General features: G+C 58.0%; 1 protein-coding gene across 2 annotated transcripts in view; it reads left to right on the plus strand.

Moving 5' to 3' along the window:
• Positions 1-115: 115 nt before the first annotated feature.
• Positions 116-17,353, plus strand: part of MYOM3 (myomesin 3) — a 56,828-nt gene continuing 39,590 nt past the window's right edge. The window contains exons 1-7 of one of the 2 annotated variants that reach the window (XM_079776707.1): positions 116-171; positions 8,244-8,422; positions 8,640-8,720; positions 9,680-9,839; positions 10,781-10,938; positions 15,312-15,407; positions 17,253-17,341. In XM_079776707.1, the coding sequence (XP_079632833.1) occupies positions 8,262-8,422; positions 8,640-8,720; positions 9,680-9,839; positions 10,781-10,938; positions 15,312-15,407; positions 17,253-17,341 (745 nt within the window). In that variant the 5' untranslated portion in view covers positions 116-171; positions 8,244-8,261. Of the gene's footprint in view, positions 172-4,752; positions 4,862-8,243; positions 8,423-8,639; positions 8,721-9,679; positions 9,840-10,780; positions 10,939-15,311; positions 15,408-17,252; positions 17,342-17,353 lie in introns of those variants that run through there. The other variant, XM_079776706.1, reaches the window with a different exon arrangement.

Raw genomic sequence — 17,353 nt, forward strand, 5'->3', positions numbered from 1 at the left:
CCCAAGCACCCCAGGCCCCTTCTCCTCTTAGCAGCCACTAAGTGGACATTAATGAATGCTCCCCATCTCCCCACTCTGCAAACAAGTCTGCTTCCTGTCGCTTGGGGTGAACTCGGCCAAAGGCTTGTTAAGTAATGAACTACAGCTTCAGAGCTGGACTGCTCTCACCAGGTAAGTGGGACGGGGCAACACAGAGGTGTTTTCTTATTAAAAGCCATAAACCTCTCTTCCACTTCACAGGGCCACAAAGCTCTGTAAGCTCCTCCCAGTGACAGATGCCCCAAGGACTCCATGACTCTTGAGGGTGGAGTCTGAGTGCCTGCGGAGGGAGGTGAATGACCGAGTACTGTGACCCTCTTCAGGCTGGACCCCTCCCCTGACAGGCTGCAGGCTGCAACCCGCAGGTCTGTGGTCTCCTAGGCAGGCAGCCCAGGCCTGCAGTTACAGCCACAACCACTAGAGGGCAGTGTCCCAGGCCCCGGGAGTGGGGCTGGGACCTGGGCATTCCTGAGTGACCCAGGCCCTGAACCCATTAGCAGGAATCTCCGAGCTGCCACCCGCCTCCAGGCCTGGCAGAGCCCAGCCCAGGAGGAAAGGAACTGTAGCTGTCGGAGATGAGGAGGAACTCAGCCATGTGGCCCCGCGGTTTCAGTGGGGGATGACTCATTTTGTATTATTGATATTTGCAAAGGAGGAAATGTTGCTCAGGGAGGTGACTTGCCCAGGTTGTTTCCTAAACTTGCCTCATCCTGAGAATCCCCTGGGAGCTTAATAAAAATACAACTTCCCTAGTCTCCCCTCCACTGCCTCCTGCCGCCCCCCCCCATCCCTCCCCCCCCCCCCCCCCCCCCACACACACACACACCTTTCCGCTAAATCCATGGCTCCTGGGGAATCCGGATTTTTAACAAGCATTCTTAGCGATTCACCTCAGACATGTTGAGGGAATAGTGCCCTTATACCAACAGTTTCCCTGTCCATGGCCTCGAATCACCTCCCTAGAGTCACCCCCATCGTACCCCCTGGATGGGGGTAGGGCTACTTGGGTGGTATTTCAGTCTGTGCTGCCTGCAGACCCCCAGCCTCCCAATCCCTGGACCCCAAGGACATAGAGGGGTTGGTTGCCTGAGTTTTCAGCCACAGCAGAGGGGCCGATGGGACTGGAGCTCCTCCCAGGTCCCCGGAGACCAGGTCGCTCTGGCCCCTCCCAGTCTGAGTGTCAGCCTGGACCAGGAAGCTGTGGCCAGATGTCAACACCAAGGCTTGTCCCTGCTGCTGTCCCTGCCCTGCCTTCCAGAAAGCGGGATAGACAAAAACAACAACCCGGCCTCGCCTGCTGGCGCCGGTCTGGCAGGACGAGGACACAGCTCTGAGACCCAGCCCCCTGCTCTGCTCCCGGGCAGCTTGAGCCCACATTCCCTGCCCACTCTGCAGATGGAGGGGCACGAGGAAGATCCATGTTGACCCGTAAGTGTGAGGAGAACAGTGACCGGGAATAACCTGAAGTGCAGGAGTGATAGAGGGAGTGCAGGATAAGGGAGGTCGTGGGGAGAAGCATTGGGCCAGACAGCTCTCCACGTGGCCACAGGAGAGCCATCAGCTGTCTGGAACATGGTGAGGTGGTTCGGGGTGGTTGGTAGGTGAAGTGGGGGTCAAAGGACTGTCCTACATGTGCATAAGCCCAGGGAAGGCAATATGAGGGAGAAGAAGAGAAGGAAGGGGGAGAAAGAAGGAAATGCTTTGAAGAGTGTTAGTACTATAGCAGACATTTTACACATTGTAACCTCACACTCATTCTGCAAGGTAAGTGTTTGTTCATTCATTCATCCATTCATCTTTAAACGAGCAGACACCGAGGGCCCAGCTGTATGCCAGGCACTGCTCTTGGGGTTAGGGATACAGCGAATAAGACAGGCAGGCCAAGTTCCCTGTTGTCTTAGATCTTATCTCCAATTTACCAATTGAAAAAACAAAGCCCTTGCCCGGCCAGTGTGGCTTGTGGTTTAGTGTCTACCTAGGAACCAGGAGGTCACAGTTCGATTTCCGGTCAGGGCCCATGCCTGTGTTTCAGGCTTGATCCCCAGTAGGGGGCGTGCAGGAGGCAGCTGATCAATGATTCTCTCTCGTCATTGATGTTTCTATCTCTCTCTCCCTCTCCCTTTCTGAAGTTAATAAAAACAAAAAAAAACAAAAAAAAAAAGAAACAGCCGAAACCGGTTTGGCTCAGTGGATAGAGCGTCGGTCTGCGGACTCAAGGGTCCCAGGTTCGATTCCGGTCAGGGGCATGTACCTTGGTTGCGGGCACATCCCCGGTAGGGGGTGTGCAGGAGGCTGCTGGTCGATGTTTCTCTCTCATCGGTGTTTCTAGCTCTCTATCCCTCTCCCTTCCTCTCTGTAAAAAATCAATAAAAATATATTAAAAAATAATAATAATAAGGCCCAGGTCTGTGAATGAGTACCAGAACTGGGATTTAAACCAAGATTTGCACGACTCCACGTCTAACCTCCGCTCAGCCTCACGACCTAAGGGTTGGCTGTGTTCACAATAAGGCACATCAGGGCCTCCTGTGAGGAGGGGGCCATCCCTGGGGTTTGGAGGCTCTCAGAGGCCCCGGAGTCATGCAGGTGTCCGCGGGGCTCTCATTCCGCAGACACCTGTCTCCTGGGTGCCAGGCCTGTGCTGCAGGCTTCAGGTTCCTCGATGAATCTTTGCAATCAGATTGCAAGGCAGGATTCGTGGCCCCCACTGTACAGAGATGGCTAGCGACGTCCCACGGCCACACAGCTAGCAAGTGGTGGCCCGCCCCCCAGGCCGCCGCGGCGGGGAGGGCTGCAGGACCAGTCCAAATGCTGGTCTCCTGCTGGATGGGATCTGAGCTCCTCTTTGCTGTGTGTACACCTTCCCACACACCCTCACAGCCAATGTCGACATGTGGGTCTTGGGAAGCCCTTAGGTTGGCTCAATACAAGATGGGAGAGAGCTGCCCAGTGTCCCCCCACAAGATGCTCTTAACACTGCGTCAGGGGGAGGGAGAATGCTTAGAAAGGGGCTTTCAGCCTCGAGTCGCTTCCCCGCTGTCTGGCCCCGCGGACCCACGACTGGTGACCCGTTACCGACCAACCTGCCCGGCACCAGGTCTGGTTCCTCCAGCGTCGCCACCATGAAGAAAGTGGGTCCACCGCTCCGGCCGGAGCCGGGCTCACCCGCGAGAAGGTTTGCCAGGCAGCTGCAGCTCTGAAACAATTCAGTCAGCAGAATGCTCAACGTGACCCCTGCTGACGGGAGTGTCTTCAAGTGCCAATCCCTTCAGACCCCAGAAAGCGTGCTCCTTTCTGTAGTAAAATGTAGATGTTCTAACCACTCTTCTTGAATCGGTGAATACTCAAAGAGAGCTAAATCTGAAGCCTGTACAAAAAGCTTACCCTATAACATGTGCCTTACTACACAAACTTCTGCTTTTGTCAGTCCTTAACATCTACCTAATAGAAATTTTCATGAATTTCTGTTTCACAACAATGATTGTTTTATATACACTGGCAGCAACATACAAATAAAATACTTATAAAAAGTAAAAAAAAAAAAAAGGGGGGGGGGAGCAGGAGACTGAGATTTTGGATTTTGGCTGAGAAATCACTTGTGTTCTCTCTCTCTCTCTCTCTCTCTCTCTCTCCAACGAGAGGCCCTAAGGCACTAGGAAGAGTGGCAGGCACAGTCTTGCTGGGCCCCTGAGGCCCCAGGACGGGGCCAGGGACAGCCTTCCCCAGACTGCTCATCCCCTGAGACCTGGCTCAGGGGTACCCTCCCCATCTCCCCTGTTGTAGCTGCCTGGCTCCCGGTCCAGATGCCTCCACATCATGGTCTTATCTTACTCCCGTCTGCCTTCTCAGTGCCCACCAGGCCTGGCAAAGGGCAGGAATGACCAACGTGAGGGAAAAGGATTGAGGGAGCGGGTGTAGGGAGGCTGGGGAGAAGGGTCCCCCAGCGGCATACCATGTCCCCATACTCACAGGCGCTGGGCAAGTAGCTGCTGGGGGTGGTAGAGAAACAAGAAGCCACATACCCCTGCTGGCGTGGCTCAGTGGTTGAGCGTCGACCTATGAATCAGGAGGTCATGGTTCAATTCCTGGTCAGGGCACATGCCTGGGTTGTGGGCTCGATCCCCAGTGGGGGGCGTGCAGGAGGAAACAGATCAATGATTCTCTCTCATCATTGATGTTTCTGTCTCTCTCTCCCTCTCCCTTCCTCTCTGAAATCAATATTTTTTTTTTAAAGCCACGTACTTCCATTTTAGCCAGTGATAACTTCCCAGCACATGCCTTCCACTGTCTTCACGAAGTCTGGGTGCCCAGTCTCACTGTCCCCATTTTTTAGGAGGGGAATCAGATCAGAGGAGCTGGTGTCTTCCCCAAGGCCCAGTCAGTGCGGGGAGAACAGATCAGAACTCCCGGCAGCTGAGAGACTCCCCTGATCCGTTTTCCATACAACCAGCCCGAGCTGCTCCCTCCTTCCACTCTCATGGGGGCTGGAGTTGGGCAGGAGGGACCCAGCTGAGTGAGAGTGAGCGAGTGAGCGAGTGAGCAGTGAGCGAGGAGGAGCCACCAGGGAGGCCGGTGGGTGGGGACAGCTCCACCTGTTGCTGCTGCCCGAGCTGTGCTGGCCGGAGGGAGCGGCCCCCCCTCGCCCCCCCTCACAGTCCCCATCCATTGTCATCACTGTCTCAGCTGCTATATTTAAGGCCCGTGCAGGCTCCGGGATCGCACTCTCCTCCCGTCCCCGCCGAGCCCAGGGCAAGACGACACCAGGCATCCTCGTCCTCTGGAATCTCCTCCCCAGAGACGCCCAAGTGGACCGGCTGCTGCTGTGAGCGCCTCCTGGGACAGGGTGGGAGGGACCCTCAGGAAGCCAGACCCTCACTTCTCACTGGGAAGTGGGGTGTGTGGGGTGGTGTGTGTGTGTGTGTGGTGTGGGGATGGTGGTGGTGGGTGTGTGTGTGTGATGTGTGGTGTGTGTGTGTGTGTGTGTGTGTGTGTGTGTGTGTGTGTGGTGTGGGACTGGTGGTGGTGGGTGTGTGTGTGTGATGTGTGGGGTGTGAAGGATGTGTGTGGGGGGGGGTGGGGGGTGGGGCTGGTGGTGTGTGTGTGTGGGAGGGGGGTGTGTGTCCTGGGAGATCTGGAAAGAGAAGGTAGACATGTGCTTAGGCAGCACCCAGGGAAAGTGGGAGGGTCTCTCTCCACCCCACCCCCGCCCCGTTGTATGGTGGCAGGGCGGGGGGTGGTCTTCTGAGAGGAGCCCTCTGAGATGCGAAAGCTGAGAAACAAAAGCCCCCTGGGGGTACCTGGGGGTGCCTGCATGGCAGGGGCAGAGGGGCTGCAGGCCCAGCACCCAGAGGGCGCTCACCCAGCCTGGTTCTCTGGCAGGAAACTGAGGCCAGACGGGACAGAAATGGTCTCGGTTCCTCAGCAACAAGGTCAGAATTCCTGCCTCTTAGAAGCTGGCGGAGCCAGGGCAGAAAGACTGGCAGGCTGTCTCTGCTCCGCCCACAGGGCCCAGCACAAAGCTGCACCCCCTCCCCTCTCTCCCCCCTCCCCCCCACCCCAGCACCTCTCTTTCCCTCGCCTTGCCTCTCAGAGGGCCGTGCAAAAGCAGGCTGAGGCTTGGGAGGCAAGTGGCCACGTGGCAGGACCTCCAGCCCCAGCTTTGCCTCCCCCCACCCCCCAGGAGAGGGCAAGGGGGGCGGTTTCTCACCAGCCCTCACCCCGCAGACCCCTCCCCACCAGGGACACAGCATCTGGGAAGAGGGCAGGGGAGGCTGGGCTCCTGATGCTTAATCCTGAGCTCAGTCAGCGCTTTAAAAAGAACCGATGGCTCATCCGCTAAAGCGGGCGTCTGGTTTCGGGGAGGCCCAGGAGGTCAGGGATGGGGGCCAGGCCCACGTACTGTGCTAATTGGGACGGAGCATGGGGAAGGGAGCCAGCCACGGACGCCAGGGAACGTGAAACCTCAGCGGTGGGGCCAGGGCCACGGTGTCCCGGGAAAGCCGCCCCCCACACCCAGGGTGACACCCACAGCTCTCCTCTAGGCCGTGAGGAGGAAGGAGCGGGAGACAGCCATTCTCAGGGTGAGGCAGACCCTCTTCCTCGGGGCGACCAGATGGGAACCCATGGGTGCTGCCCTGTTATGTTCAGCCGAGGTCACGGCACGAGGCCAAGGAAGCTTCGGGGCAGCCGTGGCCCCGGCCAGCACCCCTCAGTGGTCCAGGCTCTCCCGGGTGCTCTTTGTGGGCACACAAAAGGAGCACGCCGTCAGGGACTGGGAGGCGTCAGTAAGTGCCCACCAGGGTGGCATTTGGCGGCCTGAGCCCCTGACACCCCACACAGGCCTCAGGCCCAGGTCCCGGGGAGGCCAGTGGGCCCTCCTGCCATGCCATGAACTTAGAGACATGTCCCTCAGGTGCCCTGTTCACACCAGGTCAGAACACACACACATGCACATGCACATGCACACGCATGCACACACACACACACCCCTCGAGGGACCCCCAGAGCTGGGCCTCATGGAAGCAGGCAGCACCGGGCGGAAGTGTTAGTCTCATCTGCTTGCTTCTTCCTGTCCAGGGTCTGCATCAGGTCCAAGCCGGGCAAGGACCCTTCCAGGCCAGAGGCCTGCCCCCCCAGAACCCCCACCTGGAGAGCCTATCAAAGCCGTTCAGGGGACTCTCCCAGCATCCCAGAGCCTCGGCCTCAGAGGGGCCTCGGGCGGGGGGGGGGGGGGGACACGGAGCCGCCTCTGGGAGGGGACTCAGCACAGAACCCACCGCAGCGAGGGCAGGGCCGCCTCACCTCACCTCCCCTCCAGGGTTCGCTCCCTGATTCCTGAGCCTCTTTCAGACCCATTGGATCCAACCCCACTGGGCACCACCTGGGGCCCAGACCTGAGCCTCGGGAACACAAGGGGGACCCCACTCCGTTGTGGCCCCCTTACAAGGAGAAAGGCCATGTGGCCCACTGTGTCCCCAGCCTTGGCCAGGCCTGGCCCTGAGTAGACACGTGGCGTAGAGGTCGAGAGCTCCGAGTGGGGCAGACCAGGCTGCCAGTCGTGGCCCCGCCACCGCCTGCTGAGCGCCGTGGGCAAGCACTCCCCTCCTCACAGTGAAGTGGCCGATGGCAGTGCCGCCGTGTGATTGGGTTGTTGCAGGGCCTGGGAACCACGCATCTGAAAACTCCTAACATGCGGCCCGGCCCACAGTGAGCACGTGCTGTGGCGACTTGTAACTCATTTACAACCTTGTTGAAGGTTGTCTTCTCTCACCATTCAATTACTTCATACAGATGTGAAGTAACTGAATGGTGAGAGGAGACATTTTTTGAGTCAGAGCTAACTGGTGAAGTTCAGATAAAAAGTGCAAAGGAATCAGAGGAGGGGAAGTCTACGTGGCCTGCAGTTTTTCGGCAGCGCTTAGAAAAATGATGCTAGTGTCTATCACTTAGATAGTACCTACTATGCGCTGGGCACTCCTCAAACCTTTACAACCACCTGAGAGGTCGATAGACCCATTTTATAGATGAGGAACCAAGTCATAGAGTCTTGCCCAAGGTCACACACTTGTAAACTGGAATGAGAAGCTGCGATCACGGGGGGGGGGGGGGGGGGGGGGGGGCGGGCCAGAGTCTCCACACTCAGCCTTTGTGATCACTGACGCATGCTCAGGTTGGGCTTTGAGGTGTGAATAGGAAAGCAGCAGGAGGAGAAGACGCTCCAGGTGAGGACAGCAGTGTAAGGGAAGGCTCTGAAGGCTCGGTGGGGGGGGGGGGGGGGGGGGGGGGGGGGGGGGTTGTAGGACTGCGTGTGGCGAATGCAGGGGGAGCAGAACAAGGACAGCTGCCCATCCTGAGTCCCACAACACTCCTTGGACATTACAGCCATCAACCATCTGGGAGGCTGGGCCCAGGGAAGGCAAGGCCTTGCCCCCAGTCACACCGCATGGCAAGGACAGAGTTGCGGCTGGAAGCCTGATCCCCAAAGCGGGGCTCTACTCACTCAGCTGGGGAACGCGTGGGGTGGTGGATAAGCCAGGCCCGGGGCACAAAGTCCGCCGCCGTCACCTTGGGCGAGTCCCTCTCCCTCTCAGGCCTCCATTCCCGTCTGCCCACTGGAGAGAGAACCCCCACCCCGCCACCCACAGACCTCCCCGAGATGCTGGGCCCACGCCTGGCGGAGTGACCCTGCAACCTTGGCTTGGCAGGTTGTTGTTTTCGCAGCCATGACTCTGCCCCACAGCGCGGGAAATGTGGGGGAGCCCCAGCCCCCCCAGGCCGTGGAGGTCCACAGGGTGGAACGCCGCCAGGAGGAGGAGCAGAAGGAGCAGCGGCAGCACAGCCTGCACATGGGCTCCTCGGTGCAGAGGCGGACCTTCCGCAGCAGGTGGGAGCGTCAGGGACCCCCCCGGCCATGCCCCACCCCTGGGGTCCCCAGTCTGAGGGGGAGGCATGGCCCCACCCCTGGGGTCCCCAGTCTGAGGGGGAGGCACAGCCACGCCTGCTGGCCTCTGGGGCGGAGGTGGGTAGCTGCAGCCCTAAACTCAGGGAGCCCCAGCCAGGCCCCCAGCCACACCCCGGCCTTCGCCTCTCTTTCTGGGCAGTGAGGAAGAGTACCAGTTCAGCGCCGCAGACCACGCCCTCGCAGCCGCCCTGGCTCTCACAACCTCCTACGAGATGTCTTGGTAAGTCAAGCGGCCTTTCTTTCCGAGAGCCCGGGCTCAGAGGGGCCGTCCCGTCCAGGCCCCGCCTCCCTCCTGGGCGCCCACTCTGCGCTTCAAGCTGCCCAGAGCGACACATCTAGACTAAGGGGCTGGACCAAGGTCAAAGCCCAGGGCTGTCTGGCCACAAAGCCCACAGTCCACAGGCAGTCGTGAGGGACCATCTCTGAGAGAGAGGGTGGGGGTCCACCCTTCCCCAGCCGGCTGCACATGGTGCGGGAGGGGCCGGGGGGAGGAGGAGCATGTAAAGAAGCCCCAAGTTTCAGACACGAGTCCCAAGACTGGAACGGCCTCTGAGTGTGAGAACATCAGCAGGCCGGGCCCTGGGCTGGGAGGCCTGGGTCCTGGTCCCGGCTGGCCTGAAGCAAGTCTCTGAGCCGCAGGTGTCTGTCCTGTTGAATGGCGAAACTAGCCCGGCCGGTGTGTCTCAGTGGTTGAGTGTCGACCTATGAGCCAGGAGGTCGCGGTTCGAGTCCCGGTCCAGGCACATGCCCACCCCCAAACAGAGCAGCAGCTGCCGGGTTGAAACTGCAGCTGCAGGAGGCAACCGATCAATAATTCTCTCTCATCATTGATGCTTCTATCTCTCTCTCCCTCTCCCTTCCTCTCTGACATCAATAAAATATATTAAAAATAAATAATAAATAAAAATAAAATGGCGAGACTAGTGCCTGTCCACTTAGTTGCAGTGAAAACAGGAAGAACGATGGTTTGTGAAAGGGCCTTGCAAACCATATTGAGAGCAGCTATTATGCACCTACTGTAAGCAGGACCCGTTCATGGTATTTTGGAGGCAAGACAGGATTAAAAGTTGCTCTTGTCCTCAAGGAGCGTAAAATACAGGTGGCAATGCCGGGCGTGGGGATGGCACCGCCCTTCCCCAACGCTGGGTTCTCAGCCACTGAGGTCCTCTGTCGCCACAGGGAGGCCCAGCTGAGGCGCCAGACCTCCACCGTGGAGCTGGAGGAGCGAGGGCAGAAGCGCGTGGGCTTCGGCAATGACCTGGAGAGGACGGACATCGCCTTCCTCCGGACCCAGTGGCGGCTGCGCCAGAGCCGCGACCGGAAGGCGCTGAGACGGCGGGTGAGGGGCTGGGCTGGGGACCCCAGGGGCCTGAGACCTGGGACCCATCACATGCCACCCACCTCACTCTACCCCCTTCTCCCTCTTTTTTAAAAATATATTTTATTGATTTCAGAGAGGAAGGGAGAGGGAGAGAGAGATAGAAACATCAATGGTGAGAGAGAATCATTGATTGGCTGCCTCCTGCATGCACCCTACTGGGGATCGAACCCGAAACCCAGGCATGTGCCCTGACCGGGAATCAAACCATGACCTCCTGGTTCATAGGTTGGTGCTCAACCACTGAGCCACTCTGGCTGGGCTCTCTACTCCCTTCTCAAGAAGCAGCTGGACATCAGGAAAGAACCCCAGCCCTGGACGTGGACCTGGGTTTGAATCCCGGTGCCCTCACCCCCCGCTGTGTGACCTTAGACAAGGAACTGATTCCTCCTGAGGCTTTCTCGTCTGCAAAGTAGATGCCCGTGGTTGTACCAGCCCCAAAATAGATGCCCGTGGTTGTGCTGAGATTTGAATTAAATGAGACTGAGCTTCTAAAGTCACTTTCCAGGGCCCCCAGGAAATCTATTCCTGACAAATGTCTGGGGTTGAAGTCACGCTCCGTCCCCCCTCCCTGGGCAGGAGAGCAACGCCCATGGTTTTCACACATTAACTCATTGAATCCTCACTCCAGCCCCACAGGAGGGTGGGGGAATGTCATTATCAGAAGAGGAACCTGAGGACTTGCCTATGGTCCCACAGCTAGGAAGTGTCAGTGTTTGGCCGTGACCCAGGCCCGCTGCTTCCACAGGTCACGGGCCCCCCTGCCTCTCCGATGCTGCTGAGGGGCTCCAGCTCACGTGGCTCTGACTCCAGAGCCCGGGTGTCGGGGAGGGGTGGCCGTGAAGATGGGGGAGAGTTGGTGCCCAGGCTCAGAGGGGTCACAGCCCTTCTCCTGCCTCCAGACAGAGGAGAAGGTTCGGGAGGCCAAAGAGCTGAGGGAGCTGTGTTCCGGCCGGGGGCCCTGGTTCTGGATCCCACTTCGCTCCCACGCCGTCTGGGAGCACACCACCGTCCTGCTGACCTGCACCATCCAGGCCTCGCCGGCACCCCAGGTCACCTGGTAAGACACTGGGGCCGGAGAGAAGGGTCCTCGCCTCATCTCTATGGTTACGTGAGTGTGAGCTCCTTACTCCCAACATCCTCCAGGAGCCCAGTCCCTCCCCCAGCAGTTCCTGCTGCCTTAGAAAAGCGGAAGCCCCACAGACCCTGAGCCCCGCCCGCCCCCCAAACAGAGCAGCAGCTGCCGGGGAGGCTCAGGAGGGGTTATTCTTAGCTGCCTCCCAGCCAGCCTGGGGCTAGAAGACGGAGCCACCAGGGAGCCAGCACTTGTAAAAATATGATTCTGGTGGCATGAGAAGGCAGCTGCTCCCAGCTGGGGATCCCCAGGGTTAGAGGATGATGGTGGGAGGCAGGGCAGGGAGCAGGGGAGAGGAGAGGAGGTGGGGAGGGCAGGGGCCCTACAATGAGAAGGAGCTCAGGCCTGGAGTGGGAACCCTGCATTCCAGGCTTAGCTCGCTCTCCCTGTACTGACTCACTGCGTGATCTTAGCTACATCTCTTAATCTCTCCAGTCCTGCCTTAGCTTCCTATTCTGTCAAATGGGTTGAAGACCTCCTGTCCAGCTTGCATGTGCTGGGGATCTAATGCCACAACAATGTGGAAGCTCTCAGAACTTGAAAGGTGCTCGAAAAGCAGGAGACGTCATTCCTGGGGGGTGGCAGGTGTCCCCTGAACAAGCTGGTGGAGATGGGAGTGGGCACGGCCATGTTCGGGGTCTCGGTTCTATGACCGAAGGAGGCGTGTCCTTCATACAGCTGAGCCCACTGCTTCCTGAGTTCCCCGGAGTCTAAGGCCCATTATCACTCACGCTGGAAGATGAGAGAGGGTTTTCAGCCAATATGTGCAAGAAGTACACTCTGTCCCAGGCCCTGACTCGGGCACCGTGGTATAGAAATGACTCAGACACAGCCTCACCTAGAGGAACTCTCAGCCCAGAAGAGAAACGTCAACACACGGAGAAATTAATTCATGAGTGGCATTTGAGCTAAAAGCATGAAGGGGAAGAGGAGGAAGTGGCTGCCTCCACCCGGAGGATCCAGGAAGGCTTCTTGGAGGAGGTGACAGATAAGCCAGATCTAGAGGGTGAACAGACCATGGTCTAGTAGGAGAGAGAAGATAAGCACACACAAAAACGAGATCACAAAAGAAAAGGCAACATCTAATACTTGAACCCGCTTTACGTTGACCCAGCACTTTCCTCTCATTTGAGCCTCGAGGCCACCCATGAGGGAGGGACTATCGTCCCCATTTCATAGATGAAGATATCAAGGCTCAGAGAGGCCATGTGCTCTAGGATTCAAGTTCAGGTCTTTTGCCTCCCAACCCATCGCTCTTTCCACCGCCCGAGAGAGTGGGGAAGTCATAATTATAGTTCATTTTTCCCCTTAAAGCACACGTAATGCTTCAGAAGTCAGAGAAACAGAGAGCACTTAGGCCAGGATCAGTCAAGAAAGGCATCTTGAGGGTGTTGACACTGGGGCTGGCCATTGCCAGGCGGCATTCATTCAGACCAGGCACCATGCCAGGCACCATGCAGGGCACTGGAATGCTGTGGGGTCCAAAGCGCTCCCTGCCTGCATGTTTCTGGTCCCGAGGAGGACTGCGTCCGACAGCTGGGCTGGGCCACGTGGGGGTCAGCGCCTCAGCTGTCCTGGCCCGGCAGCCAGCCCTGCCCTGCCCGCCCTGGCACTGAGGCCCACCTCTAAGACCTTCTGTGGGAGCCTCTCGACAAGGGGCTCGTTTCTACCCCTGCCAGCCCTGTTGCCACAGCAGGGCGACGTTGCCACAACAGCATTCCTTGTTTGGAAGGGGTGGGAGCCAGGCCAGGCCCACCTCCAGCTGCAGGGACCCAGGCGGCCTCCGTGGCTGCTGGCTCCGGGGGCTGGTTTTCCATCATCCATCACCTCCGACAGGGCCACTCATCATCCTGGGATTGGCCTCCGGAGCTCTGTCCGGGCCCCAGTAGAGACCCAGCCCCCAGGTGGGGAGGAAGATCCTGGCCCACCAGGCTTGTCAGGCGAGTCCTTCATTCAGCAATTATTGAGCACTTCCTGAATGCAGGGGCAACAACAGGGCAGGGTAGGCAAGGCCCCCGTCTGGCCATGTTAATGCTGCAGAAGCGGGCTACCTGATGTCAGAATCAATCTCCTAGACCGAGCAGCCTTAAAAATTAAAATCTAACACCAAATACGTAAGGAAAAAAATAAATCTCAGTAGCTCTTTTAGGTGGCCATCTCTAAGCCAGGCTCTGGGCTGGGCACCGGTCCTCACCGTCTCATTTGATGCTATTTTATGATTGGCTGCCACTTGGGATCATCAGCACAGCCCATGCCAACGAGGGCCCACTGTACAGGCAGGAGAAGCCCAGAGAGAGGGCAGGATGAACACCGAGGTCTCTGGCGGTCCAGGTCATTCCCAGAGCTGGCCAGGCTGAGGTGTCTGGAATGTTCCTGATGGGGAGGAGGCCTGACCTTGGCCCCCACGCCTGGGAGAGGTGGAGAGGCTGGGCACGCAAATGAGGCACCACCTCCCCACAGAAGACCTAGTTGGGTTCCTTTCAGAAGAGGGTGTAGCCTGCGGTGTATGTGGTAGAGCGTGGGCATGGCACTGTTTGGTTGCCATGGAGACAAACAGGGCACGGCGTGGGAGAGCCAGGTCCAAGGAAGGCAACGCACTGAGGCCAGGGTGCCCTCTCTCGGCTGAGGCCTGCTCTCAACTGCAACCACCACTGGGGCAGACTGTCCATGCAACAGCCTCATGGACTCAGAGAGGCCCAAAGAGGGGCACTGACTTGTCCAAGGTCACACAGCAATATGTGTCAAGGCCTCGTAACTTTCGGAGAGGACGGGAGAGGGAGGGAGGGAGAGAAACATCCATGATGAGAGAGAATCATGGATCAGCTGCCTCCTGCACGCCCCCCACAGGGGATCGAGCCCACAACCCTGACCGGGAATCGAACCCTGACCTCCTGGTTCCTAGGTCGACGCTCAACCCCTGAGTCACGCCGGCCGGGCAGGCCTCGTAACTTTCAGACTTTCATCCGCCAGCCCTGACTCAGGCTCCAGACCTCCCTCCATGGCCTATGGACAGAGGCAAGGCCATCACCTCGGAAGGGAGAGCGGGACCCCGGTGTGCACAGGAAGCAAGCAGCGGCATCCAGGAGCAGCGGGGACCCGCTGGGCCGCTCTCGGGAATCACCTGAGAGTTTCAAAAACACCGATGCCCAGGCCCCACCTCCAGAAATTCTGATTTAATTCTGGGACGCAGCCTGGGCATGGAGAGTTTTTTCATTGTTTAAATAAGATAGTTTATTTTTCTTTCATAGAAGTGTCTGATGTAGACAGGGTGGGGCGGGTTACTCAGGGATCAGGCCTGGTCTTCCCTCTGCGAGATGGCAGTCATCCCGGCCACAGTGGGCCTCGGGGTGGAAGGGAAGGTGACAGAGAAAGGGGCGGGAGCAGCCACATGACACCTGTTTTCCTTTCTGTTGACAATACTCAGGCACCTGGCTACACCTAGCACAGTGGTCGGCAAACAAATGAGTCAACAGAGCCAAATATCAACAGTACAACGATTGACATTTCTTTTGAGAGCCAAATTTTTTCAACTTAAACTTCTTCTAACGCCACTTCTTCAAAATAGACTCGCCCAGGCCGTGGTATTTTGTGGAAGAGCCACACTCAAGGGGACAAAGAGCCGCATGTGGCTCGCGAGCCGCAGTTTGCCGACCACGGACCTAGCAGAAACAGAGGCTAGAAAAGATGTTATCTAGTTAGAGGCTCAGGGATCACTTCTGTCCCTTTAGAATAAGAGGAGAATGTCTATAGGAGAATGATTAGTTTTTTTCTGATGCAAATTCCCAAAGTCTTATGTTTCAAATGTGGGCATGGAGATTTTTAAAGTTGCCTCTAGTGTTTCAAGAGTCAAGATCAAGAACGGCTGTTCTGAGGGGTCGACAGGGAGGTAGGGTCGGGGGTTCCTTCCTTGGCCACCCGCCTCAGAGGAGAGAAAATCTAGGGTCTGTTCCCTGGAGGTACCCCGATATGGGGAGGAGCAGCTATCCCTAGTTACAGGCCCCCTCTTCTCTGCCCCCCAGCAGAGGAATGAACTCGTGAGCATCTGTAATGCTCAGGGTGCTGGAGAAAAGCTTTCCATATCTCATCCCATTTAATCGGTGTAACAACCCTTCAAGGTTGGTTGCCTTGCTTACACCCATTTCACAGATGAGAACAACCGAGGTTCAGATCAGTGAACGTGCTGCCCAGGATCACACAAGCAGCACAATGTTGAGGTTGGAGCCCAAGTCCCAGAGGCTCCAAATCCTTCCCGCTCGAACCCGCACTGCCTGCCACAGACCGCTGTACTGTCTCCACAGGTACAAAAACGACATGCAAATCGATCCCCGCCTCTTCCCCCCCGGAAAGTACCGAATCACCAACAACTACGGGCTGCTGACCCTGGAGATTAGGAGGTGAGACTGTGGGCCATGATCCTCGGGCCCCAATACCCCGAAGCAGGATTCCCAGCGCTTCCTCGGAGCCGTTTCCTGGGCGTGCAGCATCTTCAGACGTGTCTGGGGTGCTTGTTAAAACACCAGTTCGCGGAAGGACCCTCCTCTCACCCCCAGAGATTCAGATGAAGTAGGTCTGGAGTGGGGCCCAGGAATCAGTATGTAACATACACACACACACACACACACACCCCTATGGGGTTCACATGCCTTGGAATACACCGAGAAACGTGAGCCAGAGGCTAGTAGCAAGAACTGAATGCTGAGCTAGGCAAGCTGGGAGAGCTCCTTGCTGGGGGAGAGAAACCACAAATCCTTACACACACACACACACACACACACACATGCACTCACACACAAGTGCAAGGAGAAGCAGTTGGAAGGGAGAGTTAGGCCTTTCGGGAGATGGTGAGTCTCAAGCAAGGTTTTGCAGGAAGAGGCCACGTGTGTGGAGGGAGGCACAAAAGCAGTCCCCAAGTATGCATTACTCCTGAGCTGCCACGTGTTGAATTCCTCCCGGTGCCAAGCCCTGTGCTCGGTGCTGTGAGTCAGGGGACAGCGCCCCCCACTGTCCTTGCAGGGAAGCCTGTTGCAGGTGAGGAGACAGAGGCTGCGAGCGGTCAGGGTCCTGCACAGCTTCACAGGGCAGGGCCGGGTTCGAGCCAGTTCCTCCCATCTGGGTTCTTCTCGATACACCAAACCCTCTACTTCAGCCAGCTTGGGCTTCAGAGACACAGGTGTGAGCAGGACATTGACCCTACGCTCAGAAGCAATGGGGGGCACACGGATCAACACCCGGCCGTACAATGCTACCGAGGGAGGTGTCCCGGGGGCTGCGAAGCCAGGGAAGGCATGCAGGCCTGTAGGGGGGCGGGGGTACTTGTAGAGGCAGGTGGGACTGGCCCTCAAAGCAAGAGGGCTCCCTGCCCCGAGCAGCCAGGGGGAGAGAGGGGACACCTAGGGGCCGCTCTGCTGGCTGATGGGTGCCAGAGGGGCCACATCCTGCCAACCACTCTGTCACTAGGTGCCTCTGGGGTGGAGCTGGCCCAGCCTCCACTGCGAACAGGGCAGGGTTGGCCTGGGTGGTGGGGAGACCTGGGCCTGAGATTGAGAACACCTGGCCTCGGGCCCAGGTCTGCCACAGACTGGCAGCAAGTCTCGGCAAGCCTGTGCCCTGAGCCTGCTCCAGGCCTCTGATCTGCAGGTGTCGATGGGGGAGGCCATGCCTGGGAGAGGGCTTTCCGCCCTAAAGCTGGTTGAATTCCAGCTGCTGTGTGACTCTGGGCTCCGCACCGAACCTCTCTATTCCTGCAGAGTCAGCCATAACCATCATATCTTCAGAGCACTGCCACCTGAGATGGGTTAGGGCAGTGGTCGGCAAACTCATTAGTCAACAGAGCCAAATATCAACAGTACGAATGGAATTTCTTTTGAGAGCCAAATTTTTTAAACTTAAACTTCTTCTAACGCCACTTCTTCAACATCGACTCGCCCAGGCCGTGGTATTTTGTGGAAGAGCCACACTCAAGGGGCCAAAGAGCCGCATGTGGCTCGCGAGCCGCAGTTTGCCGACCACGGGGCTAGGGGGTGTCAGCTCCCCAGTTCCCAGAGGTGGACACAGGCATGGAGAGGGGCGGTGGCCAGCCCACAGGCACACGGCTTTTCAGAGGTGGAGCCCGAGCCAGAGCCTAAAGTCTCCCCAACCCCAGGGCTCCCCGTTAAGCCCCACTTTCCCACCCGCAGCTGGGGACCTGAGTTTCCCAGGGAGCCCAGCAGTCTTGGGGGCACTTCCTCTCTCCTCCTCAGGTGCACCATGGAGGACACAGGCACCTACACGGTGAAGGTGAAGAACGCCTACGGCCAGGCCTCCTCCTTCGCCAAAGTCCTGGTCCGCAGTAAGTCCTCCC

Source organism: Cnephaeus nilssonii, assembly GCF_951640355.1.
Source record: "Cnephaeus nilssonii genome assembly, chromosome: 7".
In the NCBI taxonomy this organism is placed as follows: Eukaryota; Metazoa; Chordata; class Mammalia; order Chiroptera; family Vespertilionidae; genus Cnephaeus; species Cnephaeus nilssonii.